General features: G+C 48.3%; 1 protein-coding gene across 6 annotated transcripts in view; it reads right to left on the bottom strand.

The window, feature by feature from the left end:
* Window positions 1-18,096, bottom strand: part of TMCC1 (transmembrane and coiled-coil domain family 1) — a 78,681-nt gene extending 60,585 nt beyond the window's left edge. For 2 of the 6 annotated variants that reach the window (XM_065642361.1, XM_065642357.1), the window contains exons 1-4: window positions 18,015-18,096; window positions 15,237-15,481; window positions 6,442-6,498; window positions 3,059-3,770 (exon numbers count right to left, since the gene is read on the bottom strand). In XM_065642361.1, coding sequence (XP_065498433.1) covers window positions 3,059-3,604 — 546 coding nt within the window. In that variant the 5' untranslated portion in view covers window positions 3,605-3,770; window positions 6,442-6,498; window positions 15,237-15,481; window positions 18,015-18,096. Of the gene's footprint in view, window positions 1-3,058; window positions 3,771-6,441; window positions 6,499-15,236; window positions 15,482-17,595; window positions 17,724-18,014 lie in introns of those variants that run through there. The other 4 variants (XM_065642362.1, XM_065642358.1, XM_065642360.1 and 1 more) reach the window with 4 other exon arrangements.
* Between the last annotated feature and the right edge of the window lie 792 nt (window positions 18,097-18,888).

An 18,888-nucleotide genomic window follows, 5' to 3' on the forward strand; every position in this document is an offset into this window, starting at 1 on the left:
GGTGTCCCTGAGCACGGCCCCGAGGCCGCCGGGCACGGCCGGGTGTCCCTGAGCACGGCCCCGAGGCCGCCGGGCACGGCCGGGTGTCCCTGAGCACGGCCCCGAGGCCGCCGGGCACGGCCGGGTGTCCCTGAGCACGGCCCCGAGGCCGCCGGGCACGGCCGGGTGTCCCTGAGCACGGCCCCGAGGCCGCCGGGCACGGCCGGGTGTCCCTGAGCACGGCCCCGAGGCCGCCGGGCACTGCTGGGTGTCCCTGAGCACGGCCCCGAGGCCGCAGGGCACTGCTGGGTGTCCCTGAGCACGGCCCCGAGGCCGCCGGGCACTGCTGGGTGTCCCTGAGCACGGCCCCGAGGCCGCCGGGCACTGCTGGGTGTCCCTGAGCACGGCCCCGAGGCCGCCGGGCACGGCCGGGTGTCCCTGAGCACGGCCCTGAGGCCGCCGGGCACGGCTGGGCGCTGCCACTGCCCTCACGGCACTCGCTGAACCTCGTGCCGACACTATTTTGCACCAAACTCCCACTACTTTTGTATCTCTGGAACCTGAACATTGTTCTGTTTGTCAGTGCCTTTGCAGGTAACTCATTACCCCACCAAAAAAAGCTCTGAAAGGACAGGAAAACGAGACCCATGTGGGCTCAACCACTTTCAAACCACCTCAATCCTGATTTCCCAGCTCAGTGGGCTGCCTCTACGGGAAGAGCTTTATGCAAAAATATTTAAATTTAGACTGCTTGAAATACAAGACCAAGTGAAGTATCTCAGTAAGACCTTAATTATTACATTATTTTCCATGCTATGACAATCTCATTTCTCAGTTTCTATAGAAAGCCTGACAACATGCAGCAGGACTATTACACATGCAAATGTATGTAAATGAGGTGTTAGAACAAATCCAATCTGTGGGTATGGGATAACGTTTTGCCCTTCTATTTCAACAACAAATTGAGAGGACAGAGAACAGAACAATACTGTGAACTAAAAATATTTTGTGTGCAGAGGATTATTAAGAATTTACTCTCTGTTACGCCACAAAGTACTCAATGTCCTTAAGTCCCCTGAGAGCAGAGCACCTCAGCACCACCCAGAATGAGGCTCAACCAGTACTCTTTATTTTGGAGAACCACACAAACAGAAGTTAACGCTTACAAAGCCAACCTATTTACAGGCAAAGTTAAAACAGCACCACAGTTCTCCACATTTACCTGAAAGGGACTGTCTCACCTTGATAAACTCTGAAAGCTGCCCCAGACTTCACCCCGTTTTTCACATAAACTAGTGCTGTAAAGATACAGCAGAGATTTTATTATGTTTGTGTTTGCGCAGTAAATTTTAAGTTACATCACCACAGTAAGCAGGTGGCTCCATTGCCCGGTCAAGCAGCAGCGGCACGGCACTGAACGCTTCAGCCTGACCCAGGGAACTCATCACCTCGCGGGGTCCGACCTTGTTCGAGGGGCTTTGCAGAACAAACAAGAAATAAAGACTCTTGTCTCCAAAACTTTGCAGCATCCACACATAAAACATGGGGAGGGGAAAAAAAAAAAAATACAAACCAACCAACCAACAAGCCCTCTTGCGTTAATGATACAATATTTTGAGATTAACCTCCTAAGCTTCCTGGCAGTGTGACTAATACAGATCCCAAGACTACGCAGATTTCACAGATATACTGCAGCAGTCCTGCTCTTTCTGGCTCTTTTTTGGGAGAATGGAAATCCCAATTTTGAGGTGTAAGGTCGCACTGAGCTCCTGAATAACTCTTCAGTTTTTGTGCCACAGTGTGGGGCAGGGCTGTCACCAGCTCTTGGGAGAGAAAATGGGGTACAGCATCTGGACCTGGCAAAACTGCCTCAGAAATGGAAGAGCCCAACTCTGCCACCAAACCCTTCCCTCAGCTACAGACCACCCGCTGAAAGACAAAGGCAGTAGCAGATAACAGGCAGATGCAACATAATTTCTTTAGCGGTGATTAGGACTAGCATTCCCACCTATATTTTAGGTCTCATTCTCCACAGCAGTTGAGATCTGGGCAAGCTGTGGGTGGTGCCCTCTCAATGAATAATTTCCAAGGGACACACAAACTCATGGTCCCTTGTGAACCAAACACATTACTGACAAGTACTACGCAAGCTTCAGGACTGCCTGTCTCCACAGTATCAAACACTAGCGGGATCAGTTCTCTTGCGCCAAGAGCCACGGTCAGACCCTCTTTAATTAAGAGCATATAAATGAGAAATCAGTTTCACAATGCTTCCTATCTTTATCGAAGGCTTTGTTCTCCAATGAACACATCTGTGAAGAATTTTAGGAAAATATAGGTTATAGCTAAAGTTAAATCAGAAACCTAGTTTTCCAAAAAAAGGAGTGCTTCAACTAAACTGACCTGGGAGAGAAGAAAGATGGTAAGACAAACACTGCTTGGTATCGTCAATAAGCTGCTATGCATAGCTTTTCAAGAACATGTTACAGAACAGAGACTGTCATTCTGGTGAAGGCTTTTTCCCCCCAGGCCAGACAAAAGAGGAGACAGCGGTGAACGCGTGTCGGCACACGGCCCCCGTGTCGGCACACGGCCCCCGTGTCGGCACACGGCCGGGTTGGGCTTGGCCGGGCACTGCGGTTTGGGCACAGGCTGCAGCGTGTGCCCCAAGCCTCCAACAGCCTGAGAGAGCCACAGCACCGTTTGCTCAAACTGGAATTCCTCACTTCTATAAAACACACAATAAAGCAAGCGGGGAAGGAAAAAGCCTTCTACATCAATGCAAAGTTCTATTGCAGGAACCAGGTAACAGCTCCGGCTCTGGCGGGTGCCACCCAGCCACCCGTGTGTTCAAAAGGAGCTCGCATTCCACTGATCAAACACAGAAAACAAGCCACCTGCCATGTGAGAAAATGACTAATGCATCTTTCAGGCTCTTTGCTTCACCACTGAAGCAGCTTTTGAACACAGTAGCATCAGTGTTTACTGAAAGAAACTTGCTGTTAAAAACAAAATTCAAAAGGCTTAAGGAAACATACAAGGAGATGATAAAGACCAAAGGTAAATCTGAGTAACTTACTGCTGCTGCTGCGGCCTCCTCTCCACCTACACAGACAGAAGCAGCAATCTCCATCACGGACAAGTTCGTGGGGGCGTCTGTGGTGGATGACGACCTGGGCCGAGCGGGCTGCGTGTCCTGGGCAGACCTCCTGTTGATCTGCGGGCTGCCCTTGGGTCCGTCCGCCTTGCCCCGCCTGCTGTGCAGGCTGGTCCCTCGCTTCATTTTGGGCGGCACTCTGATCTGCTGGAGGACGCGGTTCAGAGCTGTGGGGTGGGTGGAGACACCATCAATGTCAGCACAGACGCTCTGGCTTTCCAAATCCACGTCAGGCTCCAGATCGGCCTGCGCTTGCTGAACGTCATGGGGAGAAACAGATGATCTCCTGCGCTGGTGCTGGAAAAGGTGCTTCAAGCCTTGACCAATCACATTAATGTTCTCCAAAGCATTATGAGTTATTTTGGATAATTTTTGCTCTGATTCATGTTGTTTTTTGGTCTCTTGATCTTGGGATTTGCCTCCAGGATCAGGGTCATCACACAACTGTTCAGTGCCAGGGGGCTCCATTGACGACACCCAACAGGTTTATTTGACTATTCATACATAAATACGTCCCCTGTCTTTAAAAGGCTCGTGTTTGTTTTAAAAATGCCAAGATTGTCAGCCAATTAGGTGTGCAATTGCTTCAAGAGTGACTACACATGCAGCTGTGCCACGGTGATCTCATGCTTATCTAATGTTAAACAAAAAAGTCATTATTATATATCCATGCAGAAAGTAGTGGGTTAAAGAATCCAATGCGCGAAACATGCCCTTAACAAAACAGAATGTATCAGTGTTCCAAGCATCCCTCCGTGTGGTATTAGTTGCATCTAAGCTGTGTGCAGAAGCCAAAGCTGAGTGAGACAAGTCATTCATCGCCTGGGGAAGAAGCCCAGCACAGAGGGTACAGGAAAGCAAGACAGGGAGAAAAACTGTTCAAAAGGGGGAGAAGCAAGGACAAACCAGTGGGGTTTGGTTTATTAAGAACAAGCCCATAACAGTATCTAACAGAACATGAGGTTAAACTTCAGAAGAGCATGTTAGTCTCTTTGGCAGAATTCATTTTGTTCCTCAACAAAGGTCTGATATTTTGTGCTTCAAATGCAATGCCTGCTCTGCCCATCTGATTCTCCTGTAGAATGCCTAACTTCACAGTATTTAATATATGCAAGAAAACAGAACATTTCCAAATCAGTTATGCATTCCCAAATAGTAAGAAATGGCTTATTACTGCCAGCATCCGCTGATGGCACTGGCAATGACATGTGAAAATCTGTCTTCAAGCAAACAGGCAAGTGACATGGTTTCAATCGGCATAGTCTTGTCCATAGTTCCCCGAGAAAACCAAAATGCCTTGTTAAAGGTAGATTAAGCAGCCCGTGGGCAGGGGAGCAGCAGCACAGGTGCAGCTCGGTCTCTGGCAGGGGTTTCACAGCTTTTCCAGCGCGGGGACAGGAGCTGCTGGCGCTGCACGGCAGCCGAGCACCCACGGCAGGGGAACGAGGGGGAATGGCCGGGCAGGAGCTGCTGAGCACCCACGGCAGCGCTGCTGGGGCCACGGAAATGAGGGCAACGAGACGGTGTCTGAACCGGTTTCACATCAGCACTGTGAGATTGCATGCTCAGAAGCTGATCACTGTTTTCTTGCAGGAGAAAGTTTTGGTTAGGCTTCTACAAATACAGAAACCAGATCACAGAGGTCTACCTCAATATTGGGAGAAAGCAGCCCGTGCTTTAAAAAAACCCACAACATTTTATTTGGAATGCAATGTGTGTTTGGGATTTGAGAGCATTCATTTTTATCTTAAAACAGCTGCAGAAACATAATGCATTGAGGTTACAACAAGAGCACTCTCAGTTCTGTGCATCTGAAACCTGACACAATGGGTTAAACAGATTTTCCAAAATGCTTTCCAAATTGGCATCCAAAAATATCAGAAGAGCTGCCTCACACTCTCTTTTTTTCAAATGTCATTGCTATCAGCTGGAGGCAAGATGAAATCCAGTACTTACAAAAAGCAAAACACTGGAATCATACAGGATTTTATCTCAGTACTTGAAACATGTTATAAGCATTGAGCCTAAAGATATTGGCCACTTTAATCAATAACACATTAAATGCAAAGTAATAAACCACATCCCAGAAAAACATATTTACCCAAATTCATGCAGAAATTGTGTGGCAGAATGAAAAAAAATGCGCAACCAACTTTTTATTTTTACATACTTAACATTTTCTTCAATGACTTCAAGTGACTTTATGACTAGTATTATGCTTTGACTTTCAAGCTTGCTCTTTCTTAATATTTCTTTTTCTTCAAGTAACAGGTTTCCAGAAAGCTGAATTGCAAGTCCCCACTCAATTTAAGTTTTGGGAAAAAAAAAAAAAGGCAAAACTAGATTTTCCTTTTCATACAACAGACCAAATGGTTCAGTGAACAAACCTCACTGGCTACAAAGCAAGAGTCCCAAAATTATTTGTCGTACAAAATACAAACCTAAGAGGTGACCCATAACTGCCTTTTTCATTTCAGCTGATTCCCTCAGAATTCCTGTTGCAGTCAGGACTCACATCAAAGATGCCCAGGACACTCTCCCCAGTGTTTGTTTGATGTCCTGCACGCTGTCCATCAGTTCACTGCTGGCAATGTGCAGAGCTTAAAGAACATCACTAACTAGAGTTCCACGCCTTATCTGCTGGAAACCATTAACCTGCTGAAACGAGCCCTGAGACAATTTCCAAAGCAAGCTGGACCCGCCAGCCCCCAGTACCTCACCCCGGTCCCACCACCGTGCGTCCTGGGCCTGGTTTCTGACGTTACCTCCTCTCGGGAGCCTGTGCTCACCTGCCTGTTCCTGTGCCATGGGATGAGTCTGTCCTGAGCCTGACAATGGCTTTTCAATTTGCGCATCTGGCATGAAGATCTTAAAACTATTTATCTGTCCTAGTATCTACTTTTGGGGGAAAAACTATTTGTAAATGTGAAGAACTGTGAACCAGCAGAATTAATTAGCACATTTATCTGCATTAGTATTCAAGTTTTGTGCTTGTTTTTTTTTTTCCTCACTTATAACAACCTTTATATTCTGTTTGAGGGAGGAAATTGAGTACTTTATAGCATGAAGTTAAGAACATACATTTCTTATTCATACAAGATTAGACTACATTGGTGACAAAATTCACAATTCCATACACTATCGCACTGAGCAAATGTTATAACATTATTACATCAAAGAACATGCTAATATAGCCCTTCATTTGTGCAATTATTTCACAGTAGCGCTGGGAAACAAAACAGTTCAAAAAGAGAAACTAGCAAACACAATATTAGCTAAGTGTGAATATATAAACCAGTACTTGCCTCCATCATGTGCCCTTCAGCATGGCTGACATACAGTAGTCCCTCCACTGAACACAACTGCAAAAGAAACGGAGTGTGAGATGCAGCTCTTGGAAATGAGAGGACAGACAAACACAAACAAAGTGAGCATGGGTCTAACTTGTCATTTTTTATCTTTTTTTTTTCATTTAAATGCAAGTGCCTCTGGAAGCTATTTTAAACTCTTTCAAATAACTGAAGGGATACAAATGTAACTGAAGTTAAAACCGAACCTCATAGTGTTAATCAAGAAGCTCTTTTGAAGGAACGTTTTCTCTGGGAGTTTGTGGCCACCGGCACACACCGGAGGCACCGGCAGGCGTCAGGGCTCCAGCATGCAAGGTCACACTGATCCACAGACTTTATTTTCTCCTCCTATTTAGTCCTTCAGATGCTCTGGTCAAACAGCTGGCTCTGGTTTTTCTGGATTTCACCTAACAGCACGTGAGCACTGTGAGCAGTTTGAAACACGAGCACCTTTGGGTCCACATCACCAGGAAGGCGCTGTCACCTTGGCTGAACTGCTGCTGCCCAGCGGCCACCTCTGCCCAAGGCCAAGGCCACCAACCCCTCCAGCCCAGCCAAGGAGCCAAGTTGCTTCAGGACAAGAATGGCTTCAGGAGAAAAATGATTTTTATTAAGAAACAGCCCATCTTAGTTTGAGAAATCCCAGATTATTTTCGGAACCTCATTCCAAAGTGGATTCTGTATTGAAGGAAATAGTTTAGCAAGAAAGACTAGAGGGGCAATAGTCAAACACTGGAAAACCACATGTTGTGGGAACTGGGAATCTTAGCACGCGATTTCTGTCCACAGGAGTGAGATATTTCCAAAGCATCCTTGCTGGGCAGCGACAGCAGCAGAGCAAATGAGGAGAGAAAGCTCCGGGTGTTCACAGCTCATCCTGCCAGAAAGAGGAACTCAAGAAGCCGGAATGGGTGTCAAATTCAAGGGGGCTGCGGTTTGGAAAATGTTCAAAGAGGAAGACAACAGTAACAAACAATTTGAGGTAAAAGAACTAGATAGTGTCATAGCTACCCCTGCCCAATATCTGGAGAAACCGGTACATCTAGCTATTATGACAGAACAATTTTTAAAAAGTCAGAGTGGAGAACTGGTGCAAGAATGGAAGAAAAAGGCATGCAAGAAATAATTAAATGCAAAGAACATGGGTTAGATGTCAGAAGAGAGGCGGGAAAAAGACCAGAAAACAATATTATTTTTAATAGAAAAGATACCTGTCGTTTTTAAGACATAATTCTTCTTCCTCCTCCCCCAAAATTCACCTAAGAAAAGATTTCCTGGAATTCTAGTGAATCCAAAAGAAAACACAGGGACAAAAGATACGTATAAAGCCCCTCACCTGGCCACAAGCCTGACACTGACAGCACTGTGTGCAAGAGCAGAGTCCGGCTGAAAGAGCCAACTGAAACACAAAAGCAGAAGGAATCAGCATATGAAATCGTGCAGCTGGGAGATGAGGGGAAAAACCAGCTTCAAGTTTGTGTGAAGCAAGGCAAGCTCTGTTGAGGTTCTGCATTTCAGATCTTAGAAAAGGGAACAGCCCAGAGCCAGGTGCTCTGATGAACGAGCAGCAAGTGGCAGCCCCAAGGAATAACTGAATTAACACACAGTGCTCCGGGTACAGAGTTCTCTCTCTTCACTGCAAGGAGGGATGGACCGGTGGAGAGAAACTGCCACTTTAACAGAACAGGGGACGCTGGGCAAAGCAAGAGACCCACTGCCTATTCTTTAAGCCAACTGTACAGTGTTACAGGACAAAAACAACATAGCAGGATAACAATAGGTTTTACTGATTTCTGTTTAATGACTTCCCCAAACCCTCAAGCCATTCCCAACATTGTCCAGCAGTGATGAAGGAAGCAGGTGAACGATGCCATGTCTGCCCCCTTGCATCCTCTCTGGTACCACGGATCAACAGGACACATATGGCTGCAGGACAGACAGACGGGACCCCCGGCCAACCCAGCTCTGCCAGGCCCATCAGGAGCTCCTGAGCCGGCCTCTGTGCCTGAGCTCGCCCTGCACGCAGAACATGAGCAACCCGACCAGCTGCACAGGGGACAAACATCAAGAGGAACACCAACGGAGGCACTTTAACAAAACGCTTTATAGCGGAGCAAAACATTCAGATTCCTTCAAAGGCAATATGTACAGATACCAGCTTAAGAATAACTCAGAATGCCAAGCTGCTGAATTTTATAAAGGTACCCAACTGTATTCTTTTTGTAAAAGGATTATTTACGTCAACTGACACATGCACTGTAAATCAATTCTTCATTTAATAGTCCTACAACTTACACAATAAACCACCGGTCACTTATATGAATACTGAAGCACAGAAAAACCTGCCCCAGCACGCTGTTAATAAAGTGAGAGGCTGGCAGTGTCTTTATGTATCAATTCCACGGTCATCACCAAGGAGCAACTTAAGATTTTTAAGATATTCAGGGACAAAAATGTCACTATGCCCACACAAAACACGGGACATACAACCTCTCCCCTGGAACCCTCACAAGTCTAAACCAGCTGCACACAGTCCATAGGCTGGGCTGGGAGACCCCTGAGCTCACCCCAAAGGACCAAGGATTGTCCCCTCTGGAGAGGAGGGGACAGAGGGACCGTCGCCTTTTCTCAGGCCTCCCCGTGCACATAAACTAACAGTCAGTTCGAAGGGGTCTGCAGCAGCAGATGTCATGCTTTGGCACACCAAGATGTAGTCACCATTTCTGCTGCTGCATCCATTAGTGGTTCACATACTCGTCCTGTGCAAGGGCAGCATGTTCACAGACATACCAGAAGGTGATTTTTTAACATCAGCGTCTTCTCAGACTCACATCCTGTTGAAACAGTTCCTTCCTATAATTTTATATTTAATACTGCTGACCAACGAAACTAATGCACACAGTTTTTGTTCCTGAAAGCTCAAATATTAATCCTGTGGACAAGATAAAATTGCATTCAAGTCACAGATGAGCAGATACCAAACGTGCTCTTACTGAGCAACAGATCCCTTTCTCCTCCCAATTACTTTTTAAGCAACATCTTCCTGAATACGCCCGTATCAGAATCAAGCATCTTCAAAATCACCCATGGACAATCTCTAAATTCCTGTTGTCCTGTCAGAAGTACTGCTAACTGATTGCTGTGAAATTAAAGGCCAGTGGCTCTTCTGCACAGTTACAAGTTCACAGTAAGGACCACAGACACAAATGTCAAAGGTTAGGTAATTTTCCATGTTTATTAGGAAACTGCAGTGGCTTAAAGTTGAGTGACTGGTTTTCAGAAATGTTTCTTCTGCTTTGCAGTACAACCAATTGCCACTGAAATCGTTTCCATCCCTCTTTGAACATTCCAGTATCTCGGTGTCTCTGCTGGTGTCCAAATCAAAGCTATGAAGTAGAGGTCAAGGCTTCTCCAAAACTGAGAACCATGCAGAGGTACCATTACAGAATCATTCAGGTTTTGGTACATGCTATAAACATCGCACGAAACCCAAAGCAAATGATTTCAGCGACCTTTCTGCTGCAGGGATACCAGCAGCAGACGTGTTTGGTTCATTAATGTCGTTCAGAGCAGCCAGGGCAGATTTTCCTCCACAGGCAGGAGCCCCAAAGGAGCCTGTTCAAAGTCGGGCAGCAACCATAACAAGCTGCCTTCTAATACCAAATGAATTCCAGGCCTGAAAAGGAGCAATTCAGTTTCTTTTAGCTTCCCCCTCTCTAAAGAAATCTTTCACTGGAACAGATTTAATTCCTTGAATTCCTCAAATGTTTCTGTAGTCAGTTTCACTCCTACTACCCACTTTTGCTATTAACATTTGCATTATCTGGATCAGATTCTCCAGCCTCTGGAAAAATGCAGCATTACTAGGCCATGCCTAATGTTTTGGCAAGAGCTTTTCAGGAGAGGAAGGGCCGGTGGAAGAGATCAAAGCTGCGCTCACCCCCCGGCCTGTCTGCCAGGAGACGCTGCCGGCAAAGCTGACTCCAACGTCAGGAACAAGTGAGCCGCACCGCGCAAATACAGCGATTTTCATTCCACTTCCAAGGGAAGACGAAAGGTTACACTACAGCTATTTCAGGCACTACAGGGAGACTTTTAAGCATGCTAGTCAATTGAAAAAAAAAAAAAAAAAGAAGAAAGAAGAGCTCGCCTCTCATTTTAACTCCTAGCACATTCATCTGTGACAATGACGGCACAGGAGCTGGCAAGATACAGCACCTTTTGTTCTACAGGAAAGGTTTATTCCAGTCTTGGTGTTGTAAGAGGGTTAAAGCAATTTAAATTAGCAGGCTTGTAAAGACGCATATCATCTACCACCAACCCACGCTACGTGCAATTTTAACATGTGCTTTAGCCCAGAATTTTGGAAAGTATCATATTTACAATGACTCGTGAAAGAAGAAAGTAGAACTAACCTGGCAGAGAGTGGTAAAATACTCCCCCTGATGACTCAAAACCAGTATTAATTCTCTGATCTTGGAGGAGCATTGACTCAACCTACTGAAAGACAGATCGAGTTTTCACTCAGCTCAGCAAAATCACAATGCTTTTGCCATTGATTCCAGTGCTCTTGGTATCAGGCATATGAAAGCCTGCCACTGATATTCAGTACCAAATGAGTTAAAAAGTACATGTTCGACTTAAAACAGTTTACAAAGACTAACTCAAACCATATTTAGTCCCAAAGATGGGGAAAAGTCTACTAATCCAAACCACTGATAACCATCCCCCTACCGCGACCCAGACCTTTCACACGTCTGCTCCAAACATCGTATTTGACCCCCTCCTACAGACACCAAACCTGGACTCTCAAGAAACAAAACATCTCACATGTGATTGTCTCCTCCACGCTGTTGAGGACACCAGAAGAGCTCTGCTGTCTGAAGACCATTGCCATTGCAAAAACCTGCTTGCAGGCTGCAAAACATGACAGCTCGTTGCATTAGTGTTGCTTAAAACGTGGTGCAAAACAGGCAAAATAGATAAATTCTGATCAGAAGAGGACTCACAAACTGATGGCTCACGTGGCTCTATCACTTCCAAACTGTCTTTCATATTCATGATAAGACAGTTTCATCCCCACTCTTCAGAAGAAAGTTGCCCTTCCTGATCTTTATTCAAGTGAGCTAGTCCAGGCAGCTTTTAATTAAGTGTAACCCTTAAAAGAGTATAACAGTAATGGCCTTAATCTGGGGCTGGTTTGTTTAAATTACTCTTGTTTTCTAATTAAGCATTAGCAAGTCCCTCCCTGCAGTGCTACAAACAAGATGTTCAGTTTGCCCATTAAACGCTGCTTCAGGCAACACCTGACAGAGACTGGGAGGACCTACCAGCCAAAGACCACCCCGCGAACACCCCCGCACCCACACTCCTTCCCACGGACCTGCCAGCAGCTGCCAACACAGAGAGGATACAGGCATGATGTGTCTTAACAGTCACCACTCCAGGTCTCGGGTAGCTCAAGCACAGCTTGAGACAAGAAACAACACAGCCCAGATCGTGTGTCCCTGCCAGGAAAAACCAGAGGAACGAGCCCTCGTGCCCGAGCAGTCACAGGCACCCGTCCTGGGGCACACGGACAGGCTGCCAGGCAGAACCAGAGGAGCGAGCCCTCGTGCCCAAGGCACGCCGTCCTGGGGCACACGGACAGGCTGCCAGAAAGAACCAGGGGAACGAGCCCTCGTGCCCGAGGCACGCCGTCCTGGGGCACACGGACAGGCTGCCAGAATGAACCAGGGGAACGAGCCCTCGTGCCCGAGGCACGCCGTCCTGGGGCACACGGACAGGCTGCCAGCAGCTGCTCCAGCGCAGCTGCTCCAGCACAGCCCAACCTCGCGGCAGCACTGGGACCTCCCGCCCGCCCGCAGCAGGAGCCGGGACCTCCCCGCGTCCCTCACTGAACAGCAGCGCCCACATCCTGAGCACGCCAAGCTTCATTTTAGTGCTTGTGCATGAATATGGGATCTTTTTAATGCAAGTTTTGATAGACCAGATGTATGACCACTATTGCACATTTAATCACCTTTCTCAGCACAGACATAACAAATATTTCACTGCAAGGTGAGATCTAGTCAGCTAAAGTTGAATGTTCTTGAGAAGGCTTTTAAAAGGAGTAAAGGCTTCCACTCTTGGGACTGAGGCAACAACAGCACTGATGCCCATCTATGGTCCTTTTCTTCTAATAGATCTAATTATGCCTTTTCAGAGAGAACACACACAAATTGCACAAACAGTGCAGCTAAGCAGCCACACACACAAATCTGCCAGTTCTTCAATATCCACCTCCACATCCAACTGCACAAAGACAGCAGTTAATTCCATGATTTCCATAGGAAGAAACTGGCCAATCTAGCAGTCATACGTTTAAAGCCTCAGCCAAAATCAGAATGATTCCTCCCACATTCATGGCAGAATCCACATGAAGAAAAATCCACAAAATCTCTGCTCAAAGCAGCACAAAAAGGCAGCAGATTTGTTTGAAATAAGGCTGAAGTTTCCCTACCCCTGAGGAGATACAGACTTACAACCACAGCCCAAACCAACCCCATGTTAATGCTCCTTACAGACCCGTTGTTCAGCTGGGTGTCCGCCAGAACTCCCAGGTCGCGTTCTGCAGACCTGCTTTCCAGCCTGTTGGGCCCCAGCATGTATATAGGTATATAGGGCAGCCCATATAGGGTACACCACCTGCTACAGGGGGTGTTCCTCCCCAGGAACAGGACTTTGCAGTTCCCTTTGTTGAACTTCATAGTATTCCTGCCTATTTCTCCAGTCTCTCCAGTTCCCTCTGAAGGGCAGCACCATCATCTGGTACATCAACTTCTCATCTCACACCAGCTGCAAACCTGCTCACAGCACAGCCGGCCCCACCACCTCGGCCACTGACAAAGAGGTTAAACAGCACTGGGCGCAGTATCAACCCCAGGGCACTCCATTAGTGACTGGCCTCCACCAGAACTTCATGCCACAGAACATTTGACAAAGGTAGATCAACTTCATCTTACAGATAAGGAAATAAAGATTAATATGTTGCTTAGGGATATGCAGTCAGGGACACAAAGAATCTATGTATTCTTACAGGTTTTCAGAGCTACTGCAGGAATTGTTCAGTTTTCACAGAACAGCAGCTTTTTGGGGAAATGCACATTGATTTTAATTGATGGAATTACAGAGACCACAACTTATTTATATACAACTAAAAAAAGGCACCTAGTTGGGTTACAGAATCCAAGTCCCTGGTACACTACCTAAAACATGCACTAAGATTGTAATGGGCAGCACAGCAAACCATTTCACTCCTGAAGCTCTAGGGTGTTTCTCCAGTTCTCGAGAAAGCAGTTCACAGGAAACAAAACCAAAAATGTTACACCCAACACTATTTTAATATACTGCCACAGCCAAAGAGCAATGCCTCGGTCAGACCAAGGAGCACACAGAGTTTACTGCACCACGTTCTGCCCACCGTGGCAGATGCGTTTCCCGAGCGGTCGCGCCTGAGCCCAGCTCTGCACGCAGGGGAGAACGGGACGAATCGCTGCAGCACGGGTCAGGGTCTCCCTCCCAACCACAGCGCTTCGCTGCCAACTCCCACTGGCCTCACACAGCCCATCTTAGCTCCTGCCACAGAACAGCACTGTCGGGCTTACTGAATCACTGGAGCTTCAGAATAAACTCTTAAGAAAAGTGTGTCTGCTAAATACATATTGTACAGCAACGCAGCACACTGAATGATTCAGTCAGGTATCTACTTTCAGCACATTAGTTTCCCCTTCTTTTTTAAGAAAAAAAAAAGAAAGACTAATGAATAATCAAGCCTCCTCTAGAAGACAGAGGTGTGTTTGGCCGCCTTTCACTGCAACGTGCCATTAATTGACAAGACTGCCAGCACCCTGGCATGTCAGCACGATCACCTACGCCACAAAAACATAACCAGGTCCAAGGAGGTCACGAAGGAGAGTCAACAGATGTTATCAGCGCACAGCAGCCTCTTCCAAGCCCATGCAGAGGAAGTCAGTCAACTCCCTCGTTCCAGGTTTAGAATTCAATATGAAAGCAGAGCTAACAGCCTCAAGGTAAAATACAGCTGCGCAAGCCACTGGATTTCTGTGCTTCTTAAACAGCTAAGGTTCCCCACCCTGCTACCAGGTGGGACAAAGCTGCACGGCCCAAGGCCAAGCCCACCCAGCTCTGCTGGTCTGGCACCTGCCCGGCAGATTCCCCTGGGACTGTGAGAGCACTGCGCTGGGACCTGTGCGCGGGGAGCAGGACAGACCTGCCCCTCCTCCAGCCTTCACGGAATATGTGTTCCAGTCCAAGGAAGGTATCTTCTGGGTTCATCTGAACACCTGATCTAACCAAGCAGAGAAGCCACCATTGCCACCCAGGTGCATTTCAATGACTACCTAATGTCTGACAAATGCTTGGAAGAAGAAAATCTCTGCAGACCTTGATGGCATTTCAGACCTGAATGGGTGAGCAGTGGAGACTCAGGTCACACAACACAAGCTCTTCTGAAAGGAACCTCTGAGTGTTCCTAGAGCAGGCTCAAACAAGGTCATCCCCGTACAACACCAGCTGGATACTCCAGTGCTCGTGCAACCTCTCTCTGCATGTGCACGTTCCACTGCTAAAACCATTAATAACGGTGCAGATCAATCTGAACCTACAAAATGTGTGCCTAGAGTTCTCTTCACCCTAGAATCAGATGGCCTTGTCTTCCCCTTTCTTGTAAGTCATAGTAGGATACATACCTCAAAGTTGCTCAGGCTGGGTTGTCTCTTTGCATAGATATGCTCACAGTTGTAATCCAGATGTCTTCGACAGAGGTCTAGTTTTAAAAATACTTCGAAGTATAAATTCCACAGGAAACAGGAAAGTCAGAGGAGGGAAGGAGACAGTTTATCAGCTTCTACATTTGCAGGCCTCTATAGTCAGTAGTGTAGGTCATTTTCAGAGTAAATCTTGGCAACAAATCTTCTTTGTAGAGGAGAAAGACCTGCCAAAATGAACAAGCATAGTAAGAAACTCCATCAACATCTGATAAGCAACAAAACAGCACCACAGATTCAGCATCTCCTTCAGAGAAAATAACTCTTATTTGAAATATGAGGTTTCTGCTAGCTTTTACATATTTAAAGTCAGAAGCAGCCTCTGAATTTACCTCCTATTCTGAGTACTTTTACCTAATAAACTATCTCAAGGAGGAAAATACTCTAAGGATTCACACGATGTTTGATCATAACAGAGCCTTGTTTCAGACCAAACCTCCAGCTCCTCAGATACCTTGATGTTCACTGTGTATTTTCACCAGGAATGTTTGTGTGACCAGTGTCAGACTATTGAGCTCCTGTTCGAAATAAGGACCAACACAGAGTGATGAAGTCCAGCACAGCATGGATATAAGGTACACACCAGGCCTTTCCTGCACAGCACCAACATGCCGGAGTGCTGGTGTACTTCTGAATCTATTTAATTGGGATGTAAGTTAACAAAATGTAAACTCTTTGGGGCAGAGACCTTCTGCTGTGTGTTTGCATTTCACACAGTATGGCAGATCTAGGTTCCAAATCAAAGCTGTTCAATGTTGTTGTGATACAAGCCTTTGTAGTTCTGGTACAACAATAGATTCTTCTTTACGAATAAAAAAGGTCACCTAGTTTTGCATTATCATAAATTGCTTCTGAAAGTATGGAGAGATCTCACTTTGCCAAAAGCAAAAAAGACGTTTAACTCTGAACAGTTACTCATATCCTTGTTTTCCTTCTGTGACCACTTTAACATGCCTGGCTGGATGAATAGTTTTAAATATTTGGAGTTTATATTCAAGCTTAAAGAACCAGTTCACTGTGCTGTGACAACATCCCGCATTGACTGTTTAGGGGTTTTAAGAATTTTAATTTAAATATTTAAACCACACCAGACTACTCACTTCCTAGCAGTGCTGACAAATCATATCTACCCTGCCACCTTCACACTGCATTTCATTCACCTAACAACCCTTTTTGCAAAGCTGTTTATCCACTATTAAAATTGTGTTGAGTTCACAGAATCCCAGAAGGGCTGAGGTTGGCAGGGACCTGTGGAGATCACCCGGCCCAGCCCCTGCTCAGGCACGGCCACCCAGAGCTGGCTGCCCACAAACCACTTCAACGAGTCTCACTGCTAGTACTGAAATACCACTTTCTCACCTGAGAGAGTTACCACAAGTCCACTGTTAGTTCTAAAGAAACTCATGTCCCCATCACGAGGGTGCGCTCTCCTCAATATGCAAAGGAGCAGCACCCAAGCACGCTGCAGCGATCAGCGTTCAGTGCTGCAGGAGGGACACCAGCAGACCCACCAGCCGCGCTTCAGGGCAAAGAGCAGTCCCTGAGCAGCACAAGTGCTGCAAGCCAGGAAGCCCCACTGTCCCCAGACACAAGAGGGGACAGAGTTCCCCAGCACCGAGAGAGGAACAATCCTCCCAGCCAGTCCACCTGCCTTTCCACACCTCCAGACAGAAGAATAATCTGTCCACAAAGGAGCATCATCCTGTTGACTAAACACGAAGCTAAGGCAACACGTTAATGTTGCTGAAGCAGGAGCAGCAAGGACAGCAGCGCCTGCTCCCCAGCCCCAGGACCCTCCTGCACCAGCCCAGGGTCAGACCACTGCAAGAGCCACAGCTGTACCCAGGTTGTGTGTCACTAAGGGCTCCCACCACGCAGAAACACCTCAACTGAAGGTCTGTGGCCGATGGACGCTGCTCCTGACACAGTGGTAACGTTACTCTCTTCCTTGCACACACTTCTACTCAGACCATTATACCTTCAGTTCACACCCTCACACCTCCCGCCCACCAAGACGCCTCCTTAAGTTCCCTCACTGGGTGGCTCCCGCAGTGGAAGCGCTGCCCCAACAGGCCGCAGGTGCTGTCCTGGCCAGCATCTGTTGCCGGGGCACAGCACAACGGCAGCGGCTGATGCCTCACGGCGTTGGGTACTCGGACAGCTCAGGGGCCACTGCTCACAGATGAGGTTCTCTAAGGGCCTGTCTCTGAAACTCCGCTTTTAGGATGGCAAAATTTGAGCTCACATGTCAGCACAATTAAGTAATTTGTATCTTAATTACCTCATACAAGACAGCTAAAGCGGGAAGGAACAGGTGGAGAATACACCCAAGCTTCTCTCACACATCAGTGCGGCCCCACGCAGCCGCCGCCCCCGCAGCCCCGACCGCGAACCGGCGGCGCCTCCGCAGCCGCTCCCGCGCGGACGGGCCGGCGGCTCCGGGCCTCCCCGGCCCCGCCAGCGGCCCCGCCGCTCCCCGGCTGCAGCCCCTCCCCGCCGCTGCCGGCAGCGAGGCCCGGGAGCCGGAACGGGCCGGAAGGTTGCGAGGGGCGGGCGGCCCCGAGGCGGCTGGGCCGCGGCCCCTCCCGGGGCTCCGAACCGGCCCCAGGAGAACGGCGCGGGGGTGGGGCGGGAAAGCGCGGCCGAGCAGCAGGGGTGGAAGCGGGAGAGGCTCGCCCGGGCCGGCCCGCGGTCACTCACCGGCCCCGCGGAGGCCCCGAGCGCGTCACCGGCGGCCGCTCCATCCCCGCGCGCCGCCACCCGCCCGCGCGCGACGTCAGCGCGCAGCCTCGAGGGGCGGAGCGGGGCGCGCACGACGACGTCGGGCGGAAGGGGCGGGGGCAAGAGGCCGCGCCCACTCCGCCACCTCCTGCGCCCGGAAGCCCCGCCGCGCGGAGCCGCGGCCCGGCGGTCGCTGCGGCGGGGGGCCCTGCGGGCGCTGCCCGCTCCGGCCGGGGCCTGCCCGGCGCAGGGCGCCGCGTCGTTGTGACGTCTGAGCGTGTTCCCAGCGCCGCAGCTGCGCGCCGGCCCGCGCCCGCACGGGCACTCGGGAGCCGCCCCGCTGCGCGGCCCGTGCTCCGCCGTGCTGGAACCTGATCCGAGGGAAAACTTGATCTGTATTTGCCCGATGCAGTTAATGTATTCAGCCTCAAAAAAGTTGGAATTTTTACCGCTTGACTTTTATTCCAAGGCAGTGCTCGTTACTTTTTACATATTTTCACATAAAGCTCGAGAGTTAATGAACAGCAGCCGGTGTCTTTCCCACTGCAATCCCGGCCTCGCCGCCCCAGCCGCTCCCCTGCCCCCCAGGTCCTGCAGCGTCTCCGGACGCTCTTCAACCATTTTTCCCCTCCCCTCCTTTTCAAAGCTGAATAACCAAGCGCATGAGACCAGAAGGTGAGACTGACCAAAGGTGAACCTGACCAGCTGACTTTCAGTGCCTAACTGCAGAGCACAGTGTAAACAAACAGCATGCATGGCGGCATTTATATTCAAAACATTTATTAATTCCGTTTTTTCTTATGAATTAATAACAAATATCCAAGTAAGTAACAAATTGTTAGTGTTAGATCTC

Source organism: Caloenas nicobarica, chromosome 11, assembly GCF_036013445.1.
Source record: "Caloenas nicobarica isolate bCalNic1 chromosome 11, bCalNic1.hap1, whole genome shotgun sequence".
In the NCBI taxonomy this organism is placed as follows: Eukaryota; Metazoa; Chordata; class Aves; order Columbiformes; family Columbidae; genus Caloenas; species Caloenas nicobarica.